The 19745-nt window shown below is 27.4% G+C and overlaps 1 protein-coding gene across 1 annotated transcript in view; it reads right to left on the minus strand.

Moving 5' to 3' along the window:
- The window catches only part of LOC119685287 (paired box protein Pax-6-like), a 62333-nt gene extending 43672 nt beyond the window's left edge, over nt 1-18661 (minus strand). The window contains exons 1-2 of the mRNA XM_038099529.1: nt 18534-18661; nt 3597-3758 (exon numbers count right to left, since the gene is read on the minus strand). Of these exons, the coding sequence (XP_037955457.1) occupies nt 3597-3758; nt 18534-18630 (259 nt within the window). The 5' untranslated portion in view covers nt 18631-18661. The remainder of the gene's footprint in view (nt 1-3596; nt 3759-18533) is intronic.
- Between the last annotated feature and the right edge of the window lie 1084 nt (nt 18662-19745).

Genomic DNA, 19745 nt, shown 5'->3' on the forward strand with positions numbered 1-19745 from the left:
GAAAATGGTATGTTTTAGAAAACTTGTTGGAAAACCGTGACAAAAAGTAATTGCGTTACTATCTCATTGCGTTTTCAGGGATTAAATAAATTCGTTCCGCATTATATTTTCTGGAACTATCCTATTGAGATTTCTGATTGTACTCCAAATACACACAAACAATTTAAGAGAATAGGTCTTTAGTAATAATGACGAGACAATTACTGCTGGTAAAGTTTTAAAATTGTTAAAATTACATTGAAAAATACGTTGTTTTGTTAATTATTGTGCTTGAATCAGTGAATAACTTGATTTTAAAGAAATAAATGGTGCAGTTAACCGTCTAAATAACATTTTTCTAGCACCATTGGCGCTAACCATTATCAAATTTATTTTAATCAAATTTAGGAGTTAATTTTAATCGAGGATTAAGAAGTAGGTCTAATGCTCGTACAGCTGTTGATAAGTTGTACATATGTATATTAAGAAAAATCTGGTGTCATCAATATATGTGATATGATTCAGTATCTTATTTTTGTATTTTTATATTATATTTTAAAATAATGTTAGTTGTTTTAACATAGCATGAAAAATCAATCAATTATATCTGTAGTACATTAAAAGTTTTCCTGGTAGAAATTTGGTTTGTAAAAACACCATGTAGTAATCCTTTCCGACGAGTTAACTAGGGATAAAAAATAATAAAAGTACACGAATCATTCATGGTTGCATGTGGAAACTGACGGCAGCTGAGCTGCATCATTAATGCAAAACTTTTCCTAAATTGTTTAAGTGTTTAATAGCTAATAGTTACTTTCCACTGTATACCAAAAGCCTAACTTAACTTTAATAACCACAAATTCTTAGTGGCTACATAAGGCGATGGGGTAGTACACAATAGTAGTCAACAGTTGTAAAAGAGAACCGCAAGATCTAGAGATTTAATGCAAAAATAAAAAAAAGTAAAACTTAAAATTTGTGAAATAAGGAATAAAATCTTTAACGGAATATAATTGAACAAATAACTCAAAAATTATATTTATTTCTGGATTGATTAGTGGTAGTAAAGATGTTTGATTGTATGAATTAGGCAGTGGGTGACCCTTAATTTTTGATTAAGTAAAGATAGATTGTTTTATGAGATTGTTTTATTTATGAGCCTAAATATTCTAACTTGTCATTGAAAATTGCTTTATTTCTCGAACTAATTAATACACTTGGCATTTTTTACAATTTTCTTTAGACACCTTCAAAATTAAACAACCTGATTCTTAAATGTAACAAGAGTTTCTTTCGCTTACAGAAATCATGAGCGTTGTCCACGCAATTTATTCTTGACGTTCGGGAACAGGAACAAGACATTGGGTGCCAAATCAGGACTGTACGGCGGATGACGGTTGTTAGTCGGTTGTTAGATAAGAAGTGTGAGCACTCGCATACAGGCAGTGTATGCCAATTAATTTTAGTTCTTGATATGATGTAATGCTATCAAGTAGTCAGTTAAAGATCTGCAATATTCTTACAAGGAACAATTCATGTAATACTTTGATAAGAAACCAAAAAAATTACTTTTAGTTTTAATTACAGATTAAAGGGACAGCAAACCTAATTTTAAATGACCATTCTATTTTTTCTCGTGTTTTTATGAAACATTTATAGATTAATATTTGTTTTCATATAATAATGAAATGCTCTAACCTGTTCTTAGAAATGAAAAATGAAAAATGTATGGGTGAAAGCGAAGTCACCAATAACAGGAACTTAAGAGCTGACAATCTAAACTAATTCCTAATATTTGATCTGAACAACTTAAATCGTATTCTAACTTTTAGTCTATTAAATATCTTTTGATTTGATGCCAAATTGGTCTTTCTACTTTGATATATTTATTTATATATAATCGAATTTTTTGATCGTTTTCGAAAAAATTTGATGCCAATAGATAAAACTGGTGAAGGTATGATTGTTAGCCACAAATTGTGATGTATCAAAGGTTTTCGACCTTTGAAAGCTAAATTATAAAATGTCCGATCTATTTATTTGATATTGTTATTTAAGAGAAAATTACTGAAATGTGAACTTCAATAACCACCAATATTATTTGATGCATTCCGCATAATGCACAAATAAAACATATCAAATTTATATTAAAAAAATCGAATTCCAATAGGCTAATAGCATCCAAAGTACACACAAGAAACTGCCCATCTTAAAAATTATAATGAAAATTTCATTTCAATATTTCTGTTGGTTCAGGAAGCATCAAATTTTGATCGTTTAATTTTAACTTTGTCACACTGTACATCGGTGAGATAGGTCCTTCTCTGATGTATTGTAAAGTTTCTGAAATTTAGACATAAGAGTTATTGTGTATTAAGTGATCCTTCAAAATGTCGGTACAAGCCATTGAGGAGTTGTTTTTAAATATAGAATTAATTACTAGCAACAACAACGTCGTTTCAGCAAACAATTATCTGATCTCCGAATATGAAAGATACGGTAAAACAGAAATGGAAAAAGTTAATATTCTAGTTTAATATGAAATATAAATGCAAAATTAAAACGGAATTAATTTAAAATATTATTGACAATGCGATTATTTTATATGATATGGCGCAGTAAAACAAAGCAATAAACAAATGAAAATATGAGGTAGATAGGAAAAATAACGTTTTGAAAACAAATTGTTAGCTGACGAATATAATGCATTACCAATTACTTACACTTGTGATCCGAATCGTTTTAGCAAAGAAGATCCAGATGATTATTGGCTGAAACGCTACTAATGAAAAACATGACAATCGCATTATTGAAAATACCATGTCTGTAAGGTGAGAAATGGTATCATCAAGGTATTATCTCCTATATATATAAAGCATCCAAATATTTAGAACGGCCTATTCCAGTAGCTAGAAAACTACATTGAATAGCTTTCATTAAAACGCAACATTTATTTCAACAGTAGATGATGACCAATCTACTTTAGTGTGCAACCACTTCCAGATAAATAAAATGAAGTTGGTTTTAAAAGATAAATGAGTATATTAACAAGTATATAATGAATAGCAAGACTTTATAAAAAATCATATATCAAAGCATATATTGACATGCGAATCCATCGAAAAGATGATGTAAAAAATCATCAAATTTAGTCTAGAAGGATCTAAATATTTAATTAAATGTGAAAAGATGAAATCTGCAAATTATATTGCAAGAAAAAAAATTATAAAAAACCAATTAATATCTCTGAAACTTGATATATATGTTACAATTTCGAAGCCTACACAATTAATTAAATTAATTAAAAGTTTAATAATTAATTTAGTACCAAACTGTTCCTACATAAATAAAAACTGTTTGGACGTTTTAATGTAAATCCATGGTTAGCTTTTGAATAATATAAAAACTAATTTACTTAATTAGTTTCAACTTTAATTAATTTCAATCAAATAAAAACTAGCGGCTTTCATGTTTACCACTTCAATTTAATGTGATCAATTTTATATACTTATATGTTAGACTTGTGTTTAAGTGTTTATTTAAAAAAATGTATATATCTATTATTTTTATAAGATACATAATATATTTTTATAATTAAGATGTTAGTATAGACATACATTCGTCATCGGTTAAATGGTAGTAAGTTGTGGCGAAGTAAGATGCCGTTGTGGGCGCTTCTGCTTTAGTTGTATCCACAGCAGTTTTTGTCGTACAAATACTACCATTATTATTACCACCAAACCCCAAACCTGGCAGATTTCTCATGCCAATAGCATTGTCTATAAAAGAAAGATAAACAAAAAGAATATCATCACAAATAAATAAATGCATATTGTTCATTTAATTTTTTAATTGAATTAATTTATACAATAATTAATAAATGACATCTTTTAAAACAATTTAAAAAAAATTATTTTCTTTTAACTAGTTATAAATGCTAATTAAAAAAATTTAATTTCTTAATTAGTTGTAAATATTTGAACATATTCAAAAAAAAAAATCATTTCATCTTGAAGTAGATATGGTACATTTGACATTTAAAAATAAGAAAAAATTCGTAAGGTACACAATTACCTAGTTATGACATAGCTTATTTCATTTTTTGCTGAGTTTTCCAAAAACAAATAATAGCCATCAAATCCAATATAGAATATTGACAAAATGTCAATGTTAATAAATTTACTTAATAGTAAATTTCTCAATAATAAAGACAGAGCCTAAAAATACGTCGATTTGCTATATGTAGAACAAAGTTCAGTAATAGCTCTCATCCCGAAAACCTACTTTAATTTAGAAGTCTTCTGAACAAGTGAAGAGAAAAGACTTTTTTCTTAGAGTTTACTTGCTAACAAAACTATTTAATTTTGAGATTTCCATATGTAAAAGTATGATGCATCCATTTTAAAATCAATAAGGGTTAGCCAAATAACTCCGTTAATTGGTAATCGGTGAAGTGGTATAATAATAAACTATATTATACTATTAAAATGCTCCCTTTAAATTCTTCCTCGATGAAATTGTAAAATTGAATTGCCTAAGCAGCTAATTTGAGTTTCATAGTCTTATCTAACATAAAAAAATAACTATTAAATAAAAGAATTATTTAATTTCTTATCTTTTATAATTTATCTCTTCTTATTATTTTTTAAACATTTCAAATTTTAAATTTAATTAATATTTTATGCAACATTTTTATTTTACAAAAGTAAAAATTAAATGTTGAAAAAATTATCAGGCCTGATCCCTCAGTCGCACGGTAATTTTTCAAGAATTAATAAATATAAAATTTTATTATAATTAATTTTATTATAAATTTTTAAAATATAAATATAAGAAGAATACTGTTAAAGTAGTTAAAAAGATTATCCAAATATATTATTATAGTTAAATGATTCCGTATTTCCTCTTAAGCCACATTGTCATCATCTACTTGGACAGCTGATATATGTACCAAGGCTTATAAGTGAAGAAGTTTGTGTGATTCTGTGCTACAGTTTCTATTTGAGGCCTTATTTAAGTCGATGGTAGCATTTTTGAGATATTTTCCTTTTTTGCAAACAAAAAGGAAAAAAATCTATTGATACAAAAAAAATCATTTAACGTGAATAGAAGGAATACATGACGCCAGTGCCAAAAGTGATTTAAAAAATTTCGTTCATACAACAGTTTCTGAAAGACCAGTTGAACTAATAATGACAAAATAAGATCATTGCTAGGTTAATTATACCGCATTGGTCCTATTTTGATCACTTGAAATGCTTTGATTTAATTTCAACACTCGACGTTTGTGATTTGTTTCTCCAACGTCAACAAAAATATTTGATTTTGAGGGAAATCGTCGTTGAAGAAAATCATTGTTGTGTACAACAATGTAAAGTGCAAGATATCATGGGGTAGAAAATATAAAAAACTTATATATATAAAAAAGTGTTTCGGTTAGTTTAGTGGAATTTTAAAGGATGATAAGAACATCAAAACAGAGTTGGATTCGTTTTTAGCCAACAAAAATCAGAAACTTTATAAGTATGAAATTATGCTACTTTCGGAAAGATGAGAAAAGGTATTTGACAAAAATGAAAAATGTGTAAGTTAATAAATTATTAGTGGACTTTTCCAAAATTGCCTATTATTTTCACACAACAAGGACAAAATTACTTTTTGAAGGATCGAATAAATACGCAATAATAAAGTACATATATATAATCATGTTATGGAGTTCGTATTCACAGTTATTTATGGAGATATAATAAAGAAAAATAAAAGAAAAATCAGAAATTAATGTCTAATGTAATTTAAAACAATGTATATGAACGCAAAATATATTTTTATATAAGTTAACACCCGAGTCTTTCTAATGTGGCTCTGTTCTTAGTTTCATTAACGGAGAAATCATGCGATATTATTCGAACGCATGTTTGCTACCAAACGGGACATCATCTTATTTGTCTGGAATAGTCCCGTTTAGAATCGGCAGCTCTCAACTCCACAAAAGTGTGCTCGTTTACTTTTACTTGGGCTTTGAAATGAACCACACACGTTTTTTGAATACAAAGTAACCATTAAATAAATACATAAAATAATCATAAAAACTAAAGAGTCTACTTAATTATTAATTATTAACTTATATACTTTACAGATATATTTGATATTAGAAAAACGACGAAAGTGTTTGTGAGCTTAGTATACAAAAGAGGGAAATTTTTTATGCTGCAGTTCTGGAAATAAAAAAAATTGAACAAATGACCCAAAACTTCTGTTATTGTGATCACAACATTTCTGGTTCAACAAGAAGAATGCTTTAAAACATAAAGTACAAAAAAAAAAAACTATAAAATCAGTAAATAATTATTACGAAACGGTATAACAAGTAAGTTATTCAGTAGTGATTTGTTCCAAATAAATGAGGATTTATTAAAATGATATAAAATAACTAAAACACAATCATTTTCTGTGCAAAATAAAACAATTTTTCCAATTGAAGGATTAATGGTGAGCATAGACCTATAATATTTCGTATAGTGTAACATTACGCAGTGGTGTGATTTCAGTCAATACAGCTGCGAAAAAGCTATTTAATCGTTGAAGGACGTCATACAGCTAGGGATGAAATTCATAACAACCTAACCTAAAAAAGCTGTGTGATAAATTTAAGCCGTAACGATGAAGCACATTAATTGTGTGAAGAAAAATAACGAGAGAATTGTTGTATACAACAAATCTAGACTTTTTGTCGCTATATAAAAACCACAGTGATGATAATGTAAAAATAGTGTATATATTACACGTTACACGTGCTTATGAATATCACCTCAATAAGTTGGTTGGAAAAATAATTACAATAGCTGTTATCAGGCAACATAGTTACCAAACAGTGGAAACTTTGATATTGTTACTGTGCTTACAGCTGAAATAGTAAACAAAGCTATAATAAATTAATGTAGTCCTATAAATTAATGTAGATGCTTCTATATATCTTAGACTTATTCTACAATATTATCTTGGTTAACTTTTTTTATAAGTAAGTCTTCTTTAAAATATATGGCTAAGGTGTTCATAGTTTTAGAAATAAGTAATATATAAGTACTAATAAATTTGATTACATTATTTAAACTAGTCACCGGTTACACTTCACTCTCAATAGCTTTTTACTTTAAGTGTAGTACTATATTCTTTCCCACGATATTCCCACGATTTGAAATTATCTATTAAGTTTCAAACAAATTTCGTACTAGTAGTATTGTTTTCTTGTATGAGAAATACAAGGAAGAGGAAGAGAAGAAAGAGGAAATGCATACCATGTGCTTAGGGAGTGCCCAGCACTTCTGCACAAGCGGAAGAAATACCTGGGGAGTATTTCATGGACCATAAGGATCCAAGATTAGAAAGATAGGCTCCATACTGTCTTTTTTTAAAGAAATCGGACTTTAAGAAAAACTCTAATCCGACTAAGGGGCTCAAAAGATCTTTTAGGTTACAGTGCATTATCACTTCTTTTCAATAATATAATAATAAATAACTGCCGAAAACATTTTTATATATATCTAAACCTATTAGTACTATTCACAAATAGCACTTAATTAAAAATAATTTCATAATTGAAGTGTCAGGTGTTTTCAGAGATGTGAAGAAATTTATACAATTTGCATCACATTTTTTGAATAATAATGCTCCAAAATTAAAAGCAATTTCCTGTTAATTTTTGTCAATAATAGCTATCCCAAAATGACTATAAACATTTTAGATATTTTCAAACCATTTAAGGGATCAAGATGTTTATTTAAACAGTCTATCTTAATTTCAGAAAATAAACGTAAACAAGTAATAATATAAACTTAATTAATTTCGAAATGTATTGGAGTTATTTAAGATTAAGTTTTAGATAATTTTATGCTGAAAATTTGATCAATAATTTACAACTTCTATGTTATAGGTATATTATTTAATCGCAATAGTAACAAGCTACCAGTCAAAAATAGATAAGAGATAAATAGATAGGAAGAGATAATTAGACTGCATAGCAAAGGGGAGAATGTGCTGATTCATATCATTTGAATGACATCTGAAACTTCGGTTCAAATTTATAATAGGAATAAACATCGAAAGTCGAAGAACAATTGTATAGAACTGCTAGATGAAAATGCATGCTGTAGAGATGGAACTGCGTTCTCTGCTTAACCATATCAAAGAGGGAAACGATTTTCATAAAATTTCTTTACTACTCTCATATAATATTAACAAAAATAATTTACCTCGTTCAAGTGATTTTTAAAAGTTATTTTTAAAAAGATCTTTGGCTCACATAAACACCCTTAAAATAATTTAGCTGAAAGCACTTCTAGCCTACTAAAAAGCAGTTTAACATTAATTATGATAAAAAAAAACAGCGTTTTTAAAAATTGTACAGTTTAAATTTTTGAGTGCCATCTATTAGCTAACAGCAACCTTAAAATTACTTAAAAATTTGACCCCAAATCAATACTAAGAGTTGCTGAGATATTAATATATCTCAGCAATTGTGTGATCTGCAGCTAAGATATACATTTTATTTGCGCTAAATTTTACATGCAATGTAATACAATCACGTAAGTAAGCTGAATTAAATAAATAATCAGCAATAATAAATAATCATTACTAATAAAATATAACCTGCAAATATAGCTATAACTACAAAATCAAATATAAATAAATTCTATAATACTAAAAATCTTATAAGAAGCAAAAATATTATTTTAATTGTATTTAAATTAATGCAACAAAACCACAATGGCACATATTAAAATAAAAAATTTAATTATAGCGAAAATAACAATAATATGTATATATCAATAGTTATATGCACATAATTTAAAATTAATTACAGTGATCGATAAAAAAGTGTCGAATGCAAATATTTGCATGCAACAAAAAACATTTTGAATTACATACATACTCGTAGTATAACATATAACTTAGATAATTTGATATGAAGGAAGGCAAAAAAAAATATCTAAGCTATTTAGTTTTTTATTGGTATAACCTATTATCGACCGTCACGTCAATTCTAATAACCAGCTATATAACTAAGCTATTTTTTTTTTATTGGTATAACCAATTATCGACCGTCACTTCAATTCTAATAACCATCTGAAGATTATTTTCTTTAAATTAATATTGTAAACATATTTACACTTCATCAAATTACAAATTCTGGATATTGTTTTACCATGTCATAATGATCTACATAATAAACTAATACGTTTAAGCCGACGTATTAGTCCTTCCGTATTAAGATGGGGTGATGCTTCTGCATTAAAATGGTGTTGAAGTCTCTGTTTATGTGCTTTAGCGCAATATTTAGTTAGATCTGCGACCGTTGGCATGTGGCACAAAGGTTTGCTCCACAAAATTAATCTTCTCCTTTCAATGGAATGCGCAACTGTTTTTGAGTCGTATCTCTCTGAAAGGTACTTCAGAACTAAACACAACGATACTTTCTCGGATATATATCCTATAAATTCTGGCGTCCCTCAATGCAGTATACTTGATGCGTTACTATATCTTTTATATACCATTAAAACTTCGAGTACAAATAATACAATTGTAGCTACTTTTGCTGATGATACAGCGTTAATTACAGTGGGCGAGAAAGAAGTAATATTAACATAAAACCTTCAAGCTGCTCTCAAACCTATGTCAGAATGGTCAAAGAAATGGAAGATAAAACTTAACAGCCAAAAAACCGTACACGTACAAACAATCTCTCTACTTTCGCTTTTCATTGATGATCAACAAATACAACATTGTAATTTAGCCAAATATCTAGGCCTGACTCTGGATGCGAAGCTCCGATGGTGTGAGAGTTGTACATCTGCCTCAAATAAAGAATTTTGGTCCAACACTTTCAAAACAAAATATTAAGAATAATTACTAATGCTCCTTGGTGGTATACTGGCAACAGTAACTTACATCATGATTTAAATAGCCTCACTAATTAAAATTAAATATAACACCTGTATTAAGTATAAATAGTTTGTAAATTGTATAGATGCTTTTAATATTAGGAATGTGAAGGCAAATTCTGATGAAGGCAAAAGCGAATTTGCCGAAATATGTATAGAAATATATTAAAATTAACGATCGAAAAAAGGCTAAAATTCTTAAAAAAACAAAACCGACTTTAAAATATTTTCCACGTAACAAATCAAAAATTAAAAATAAAATGTAAGTATACCCCACTCACCGATTGTTTAGATAATCGGATATATTCGTATATAACATTCTTTTTTCAAATATTATTAAATTTGGACATTATATCAATAAAGGTAGATCTCGCTTTAACGCATGTTATTGCCAATATATAACCATTATGTGGTATGTTCCATGTAACATTTTTAAAAACCCTGTTTACTTTGGAATGCATCTTGTATGGAATTAATTTGATTATAAATCTAATCAGTTAATATATACTAAATTGAAAAGATTAAATTTTAACAAAATAAACGATATTTTATGTTTAAATATATTTTATATTTTTTTTTTAATAAGTGTCTTCCATTTCCCATTAAACATAAAAAATGGTTATGAGATGAACATTTAAGCGGCATAATATATTCTACTTAAGCTGCCATTCGTTTGGGTAACCATAGAGCGAACACATCGAAAACAGGTGTGTGTAATTTTTTGTCTCTTTTTTCAGCAAAATATATTCCTACAAAATTCAATTTCGCAGTAGCAGCAAAATTCAGTTGGAGCAGTGTAACACAGAAACTAACGGCCCAAACTGCCTGACAAAGGAAAAATACGCACAAGCAGAGCCATGGCCCAATCACGAAGCAAAAAATGTTTTATAAATGAACCCTTCTTTGTAATTTTGACTTAAGTAGTATAAGTATATTAAAGACAAACAAATTCTGGATTATAAGTTACAATAATAAAACTTATTCTTATCTTTTATAAAATATTTATAGCTTCGGATTTGTTTGCTGCTAGCTGCATTTACAAAAACGGGAAAATGTGTATGTTCAAAATATGTACATATACCTATGCCCAAAAATGCTCCTCAACTACCATATCAACTTAGACAAAAAATTTTAAAAATTTCAAGAGCTACAATTAAGAGAATATAAAGCGGGCGGTGAGAATATAATTCGAAACCTATCATAATAATTGGTGGAATCTATCATAAATTGAATATTGAACTTTGTAAATCAATATATTATCTGTTGGTGAGTCAACTGATAGCCTAGAAAAGTTTTCTGATTGACCAAATTTAAGAAGAAAAAAAAGTAAAATTCTGTATTAGACATTAACTGATTAAGATATGCCAATTCTAAAGCATATAACCCCATAAATGTAAAAATTATAATGAAAATAAATATATTTAACAGTTATGGGTATATGGGTCAATAACGGCTTTTGCATATTTTTAATTTCTGATTTAGTGAAGTTTTCGGTTTACATATTTTTTACAATGTTAGTGCATTCAGATGGCTCTTTGACTATATTTTAATATATATTTAGTAGAGATAAGTAGAATAGTGACTATGTATATGAATCAATTGAAGATGTGCACATCTTAATTGATGTAGATTCAATATAGTATGACAAATCCTATATATTCAACATACAAATCAATTATTTTAGTGACTAATGGAAACTTTTCTGCTTAAACATATGATTAATTAAAAAATTTAAAAGTGTTTTATACCGTTTTATGATAGCTGTACCCTACATTCGTTGCTACATCTCACAGATATATACGTTTTCGGCGTTATAAAAAAATAATATACTTCAAGACATTGATTTATAACAGTAAACGATATATAATTGAATTGGTAATTAATGAGAATAAATGGTATTAAAACATCATCTGCTTACGACTCTCTATTCAGAATTGTTGAATAAATCACTTTTGATAGCTAATCTTGTTTTATTAAATAGCTTAAATGGTTTAATGTTAAAAGAAAATAAAATTTTTGCGATTAAACACCAGATATATTACGAATTCAATTTAATAGTTTACAATTTGGTGATTAAAAAACTAAAATTCGTTTGCAAATGTCTGAATTGATATGTTGTACTAGAGCTCTCATAGTGATTCTCAATTTATAAAACAATAATGTGACATAGCATATCATTCGTAAGTTACTCGTAACGCATGGTTGCCGAAACCATAAACTCGTCTATTGTGAATAATGTTTCGAAATACAGGAACTGTTACAGTCAGTTGTCAAAAAAACTTGTTTATTACATGTATTTGGTTTTATAGAACTTATATTTTCGGTTAAAATACACTTAAAAGTTTTTTCGGTTTAAGTATTTTTTGCAGTCTTTGGATAAAGTTAATATTCAATTTTTTAAAACATTAAACTCAATATACCGAAGTTTTGATAATATGCGTATTTGATAGCATTCCGAGTGTTACCACCCAACGTAAAGCTTATTTTATATTGTTTTTTTCCAATGGACTTACAAAAGATTATGCTTCGTGTTATACATTTGTTGATTAAAGCTTACTATATTTCTATTAGTTATATACAATTTTATATACAATTAAGCTAAAAAAAATTTTTTGCGTATTAATCGATAAATAGGAGGTTAGTCGAAAATCAATAATTGATTCGTTTTATGGTGCTCCGAAAAAAATTTTTTGCATATGCACATAAACATATTTATTTTTAAGGACTTAAATCTTACTGATCCAATAAAAATATTGGATATATCTTACTGATCATATAAAATCATGTTGTAAGTCCAGTAATTAATTTATTTGGAAAGCACATAAAAGAAATGAAAGTATTTGCTTTTATATGTTATATGTATGAAAAAACTATAATACGTGAATTCAGTCACTCCGATATGCGGCAAAAAACAACAAGTCTCTTGCTTAAGTCTCTTGCTGACATATTCGCACCACTGTCAAATTTAATGATTTGAACGCAAACAAAATTTTGTATTAATTTAAATATTAATTAAAAAGTTAGAAACAATGATAATAATGTGTTAAGTTTTGAAATTTCCTTTTATCTCTAAATTATTTATAGCTAAAAACATTAGTACCATAGTAAGCACGAACTTGTCAGCAACTAACACGTTAAAAAGTCCAATGTGGTTTTTAAAAAAAATTCTTCTAGAATTCTTAGAATTGTTTGTTGTTGTTGTTGTGGTATAGAAGTGCTATTGCACACTTCTATATTTTTTTAAATATTCTTTTTCACAATTTTCAAATTTGTGAAACTTTTAACTGTTTACAAACAATTTTTGACAGATGACTGGAATATTTGTTGAAAAAATCCAATGAAGGTTTACAATTGATTGGCTATAGTTATGGTTATTTTATATAATTCGTTATATAATTAAAAATTTCATAAGTAGTCTCTGTAAATTAGAGTCTTGAACAATAAACTTTTTGTTTTTTGTGGCAGCTAATCTTGGAGCGCCCGAATACACTTAATGATATAAGTAGAGCAAACAAATGGAGTTAATAGATATATACATATTTCAGATACTGGTGACATAACTAAAATACGATTTAGAAAGATTATATATAATCTTTAAATGTTAAGCAAATAAAGTTACAATAAATGTGAGATGGAGCGAAGTTTGTGATTTCAAAGGAAGTTTTGACCAAATAAATTAGTACTACATTTAAAATCACAGAGGAGAAGACCTTTTTGAAGTTATTAAATTAATTAAATATTTAATATATCACAAATTCATCTTAAATTAAAACTGATTTGGAAATGTAACTAAAATAAAAAACAAAATATCACTTAACCTATATATTATATTGAAATGTCATTAAGTTGATTTAACCTCACAAAAAACAAGGTCATTGCGTTATTGCGTTACTATTTCCTACTTGAGTTAAATTATGCAATTAGGCATTCATCAAAGCGAGAAAATACTTCATCAAATATTCCTTAAGGGAGGTTTATGCTTGAGTTCCTTTCAAGTATGTATATACTTCAGCCTAAAGGGGATTACCCCTTTCTTCACCATAACTACGTCACTGATATTGATGAATTTCTTATTTAACTCCAATCATTTAAATAAAAGTTTATGTTGTTTTCTGTTTATGTTGTGAAAACAGGTACATCACTCCAATAACAGGTATACTATCAAATTAAATAAGAAAATTCCTCTGCAATTAATATTTATATACGTAGAATAGATTCGGGCAATAAGCAATTTTAACAAATGTTTTTATTGTTAAAATTAATTAAATTAATATTAGTTATGTTAGCTACGAACATAACAAGTTCCAACATGGAAGGTGCGAGGAGTGATGTTTGGATACAAGTAGTAATGGACAAAATTTGAGATGAATTTCCAATTCGAAAAACTATGGAAAATATTTTCATAATAATATTCTAATATATTTTCTTTTACAAATATTTGCGATTTACACTTTGTATAACTCTTGCAAACAAAACACACAATTACTTAAAATATTTGACTTAAATAATATAAAAAAATCTTACAAAATCTATAGTTTTATTTATATTTTTATTTATGTAATCATTAAGTTCCTCAAATTTAGTATTTAACTATATAAGTATATTGATTTAAATTGGTGAAAAAAACTGGACGAGAATAGTCGAGATTAAGATACGAACTAAATCTAAATTAATAAATCAAAACATTGGTTTAAATGAAACTAATAATTCAAAATCCACTACTCATTTTGCATGAAAACTCAATCTGTCTCCTAAAAAAATTATTAGAGAACTCTTTCCAAAGTTGGGGTCGCATTTCCTGACAGTTGAACAAAAACAACTACGTATTGATGACTTTTAAGGCTATTTGGAGCTATGGAAGTGAAATAAAAAAGACTTGTGTATCGATGTATAACAATACTTCACTTCATAGTCGCATCGGCATTAAGCTGCCGGTAGCTGCCGAACCTCGTCTAAAATGGCAAAAAAGAGCAACAGATTGTTGGCAAGGTTATGTCGTCCATATTTTGGGATGCACTTACTTTCATCGACTAACTACCTTAAAAAAGGTCAGAATATCAATTGTTATCGCTACATGGCCCAACTGTTGCGTTCAAAGGAAGAAACCGCAAAACAACGGCCCCATATGAAGAAAAAAAAGTAGTCTTTCCTAGAGACAATGCACTATGTCACAAGTCGTTGGCTACTATAGCTACCATGGCTACCATGAATTATTTCAGAACCCACCATATCAATATTCGCTAGATTTGGCCCACAGCGATTACTACCAGTTTGCAGACCTTGACTAATGCTTCCGAGAAAGAGATTTGGCTCCAATAAAAAATTTACCGTAAAAACTAAAACATATTTTGCTGCAAAACATGAATGATTTTACAAGAGAGATATTGAGATATTGATATATATATGTTAGCGAACAGCTGGAATTATTGTAATACTCTTGAAAGAGAATTCATTGACTAATACAATCGAATTTTACCAAAAAGTTGTTTTATTTGATATCCTGTAGTCTTATCGACCAATATGTTATATGAAGATATACATATCTGAAGTAAAAATATAAAAGCAATCTTCATTCACGTGATAGTCTGCCACATGTCGAGAAAGAGCACAATTTATTGTTACAATTTTGTTTCAATACTCAAGAAAAAATTTTGCAAATTCATTTCAAAATTTATTCCAACCACAGCGTCATTAGCATTAGCTTCTTATCTTTACTGGTTTTCATATTTTTTGGCCACATATAGACATGACCCATGAACCTCTAAAAAATTGATTGAAATTTTAAATAGTTTTCCACACATCATGTGTCTTAAGGATTGACAGCTATATCCAAATTGCAACCGATTATCGATTGTACTATTAATTTGCGAAAGTTTTTAGGTTATACATAGCTAAATAAAACATTTGAAGCACATTATTTATTATATGTGTTACTATATTACTTATATATTACTATTATTTAATTTATGTAAATATTTCAAATATTTGTGTAAAATTTTGTTTGCAAAGCATTTTGCAAAACGTGTATCACATATTTACTTTAAAACAGTTATTTTAAAATAAATTTCCAAAACTAAAATTTTTTAGAGTCTATCATTTGGACATTTATCATTGCCTATCAATAGTTACAAGTATATACTCGATACTATTCTTTTGATGACATGCACTTTTGTGTTGAAAAATTTCCTTCGGTACTTACTTAGCATTGAAAGAAAAGTATCGAGTATTTACGCAATACTGACTCTTTGTGGGTATTGAATTTTTTTATATAACTATAATACAGTCTTTTTATTTTTTCCTTATAAAAGATAAATACTATCTATGAGTGTTCATAATATAAGCATCTATACTTACGACCTATTAATATGGAAACAAGTGCAAAATACTGCTGAAAAAAAAACTCAAATGAATATGTATCGATACACTTAGATAAAATGCTTCCCGTTGTTGTCACTAATCTAAACTAAGTATAAAAAAAGTGTTCATATCTCAACATATTATTCCAGGTCTTTCAAACTTCCAAAATATTTTATAAAAGAATTTCTGCAGTAGGATTTCCTTTTTATTCACATCACGGCAATTTCTAATATTTTTGTACTTTTTATAATTTTATTATTATTAGTTTAAAATATAAAATATTTTTGTTCCTCATATTCTTTCTATTGCTGTTTCTAATATTACTTGTTTTGTATTCACTATTAGAGTTATCAACTATATACATATATTAGAATGTACATATATTATATATTTAAAAATGAATTTATAATCAATTTAATTTAATTATTCAAAAACTTATAACCAGAAAACAGGCAAATTCACTTCGTCATTTCTTATTTAGATCTATTAGACAGACTTTAAAACTCATAAAAATTAATTTGTCTGACTTCTACTCACCAATAAAGATTCCGCGATAAATAAGCTATCACAGATCAGGTCCATATAGTACACAATATTATAAGAAAGGCCTTAGAACATAAAAAATTCTGTACAACTGATATATTTAATATATTCTCTAAGCATTTGTTTTCGCATTAAAAATTATGTTGTTTTATTTATAACTTGTTTACACTGTTTTCTATGAAGTTCTAAAATCCTATCTAAATGACATACCATATTATTTTGAATTAAAGTAAATGGTGTTTACAGACAAGATTATATTAAATTATAAACCGTACCACGGATAGCGTACTAGAGTTATACACATTAATTGTCACCGTTCTGCCGCTCCCCAATCGAAAGGATTGTAGTCGAAACCGTGTTTACTGTCAGGGGACTTTGTTTGTAACGAAACACGAATAAACCTACAAGGACATCTACTGAAAATACAAATTTAAATTAACAACCCATTAGCTCGTAGAATAATGTCTTACAACTGAAACAAAATGCTTTACTAGAAGAATTCCAACATTTACCTTTTACTATAAATAATAATTTGATGTTATCTATATTCGTACTATATCTATATTTGTCTGCAAGAATACTCTGTTCTTCTTTTCCTATTACTGATATCCTGAAATCCTTCTGGAGCATAGGGCCTCTTTTCCTATATTCATTATTAACTAGTAAGATTAATTGCAAGACAATGGTCGCATTTGCGTTTTCTTTTTTAATAAACAGATTACACAGATCAAATGGAAGTTAAAAGATATTTTAAATTAATTTCATTTACTGCGAACAAAATTTATTTTATTCAACATAAGAATATTTGCTTTTTTGGACTTCATTACTTTAGTAAATGATGCAGGGATTTTTTTTCTTTATTTTATATTTCTGTTGTTAGAAATACTAGTGAAATGTTAAAAGTGTTATTATGAAATGAAACTAATTACATATATTATTATAATATTTTTAAAAAAAATTTTGTATACAATAACATATAGTGTTTGTAATAATTTATATTGCACTCATTATCATGAGTTGTTTTACGTTTTTTGTTGTAAAATAAATATTTTAAATTATACAAAAGAATTAGTTTTATTTCACATTTAATTTGAAATAAGTATGTAATAGTTATTTACATTATGACAATTAAGACTACAAGTGTATAAGTGGTTTCGATAATTGCAAATGTAAACATAGTATAATTCTCCCAATGCAAATATTTGTCAAAATAGGAAGAAACCCAAATTTCATTACTATACATATCGACTATTTTGTTTAAAATAACAGATTTACTTTTATAATTAATTAATTATTACAAAATCATTTCATTCATATTCATCGATTCAAAAAAAGAAAAACCCATATTCCCAGTCTTTGAATTTTGTTAGTTAGAGAATCAGAAACGAATCAGAAAGATAGACAACGATATGCTAGACTGATTTGTCCCGTCACAGATTTGTCCATAAAACTTACGGCGAACTTATATAGTCGCCGACGTATTCTTCACCACATTACAAATATCTTAACAAAACAAAACTGGTCAACGCTTTCTTTAAATCAATTTAGAAATCAGTGTTTTGATTGCTGTTGCTTTCATTCATTAATCAGAATATTTTTGTTGAGTATTATTAATGTTTCGATATATTGAACAAACAGGTCTTTGGTTTTTAATGCGAACTTATTAATTTTTCGTTTAATGTATAATTTAATAACATCAAAACAAATAATTTTTACCTTTATGTGACATTTCATCAAATGTTATGCGATCAATCATCGTGCTTGACCACGGAACTACAGTGCCCATTGTCGAATTTGGTGGTAATGCAAACATTTTAGTAAATTGATTTATTTAATATGTTAAATTATTGCTTTTATCACTGTATTAAAGAAATATTGATTAAATTTGCAAAACTGTGAAACTATGTAAATTTTTTTATGTAATTTATTTTATTATTTATAATGAATAATTTTTTTTTAATTTTCACCCTTTCTTTAATTATTTTTTACACATTCATAGAATAATACGGCATTGTTCATTTAACACACAATCACATATTTAACTTCTTCATTTCTTTAATTAAGCAGAGGAAAGTTTCAATTAGTGTAAATATTTTAAAATTGCAAGATAAAGTATAATAATGTATGTGCAATAGCGATCATATACATAGAGGTTTTTCAATATTAAAAGTAATAAATGTCAACATTTGTTTTTGCACATAAGCTGCAGCTCTACAGGTGGCCTAACACAGCATGCTCCACAACGTATGAACCACTTAATATAAAACATTTTTTTTATTTTTGTTTTTTGTTTTAGAATTGGTTTTTGTTGTCTTATTTGTATTACGTATTATTTTAGTAAAAAATTAACTCTTTTATTCCACCGAAAACAACATTACATATATTTGTAACGGTTACGTATAAATATTCACATCACTCTCATCATAATTAGTAGTGTTTAATACGTTGGTGTTAAATATATGAATTTCAATAAATTCAATTATAATTTATTTTTTTAATGTTCATTTTCACTAATTAAATATGTTCAATTGCAGTTTCAATAAATCTACAAAATATACTGATTTGCTCAATCAGGTTTACCGTAGCGCGACATTACTAGAATCGAATGGTTTTTCTTACTAAAAGCTTGAATTGAACATTCATATTTGTTAAAAATTGAAAAGACTTTTTCATTGGCTAGAAACAGTCCAATCAGAAATTAGTATTACTTCGCGCATGATTAAGTAGGTGTGGTTTTATTATTATGGAACGCACTAAGGTATTGTTGTAATTGGGTAACATATTTATTGCAGTTAATAAATCTTTAAATATTGTTTTATAATTTATTCCTTTAATAATTTCACTAATAAATGCAAACCAAAACAGTAATTATTTATACTATTCTGTAATAATTTTGATAATCAAATACAGATTAGTGTATTTCACTAA

The sequence above is a fragment of the Teleopsis dalmanni genome, chromosome 2 (assembly GCF_002237135.1).
Source record: "Teleopsis dalmanni isolate 2A chromosome 2, ASM223713v2, whole genome shotgun sequence".
In the NCBI taxonomy this organism is placed as follows: domain Eukaryota; kingdom Metazoa; phylum Arthropoda; class Insecta; order Diptera; family Diopsidae; genus Teleopsis; species Teleopsis dalmanni.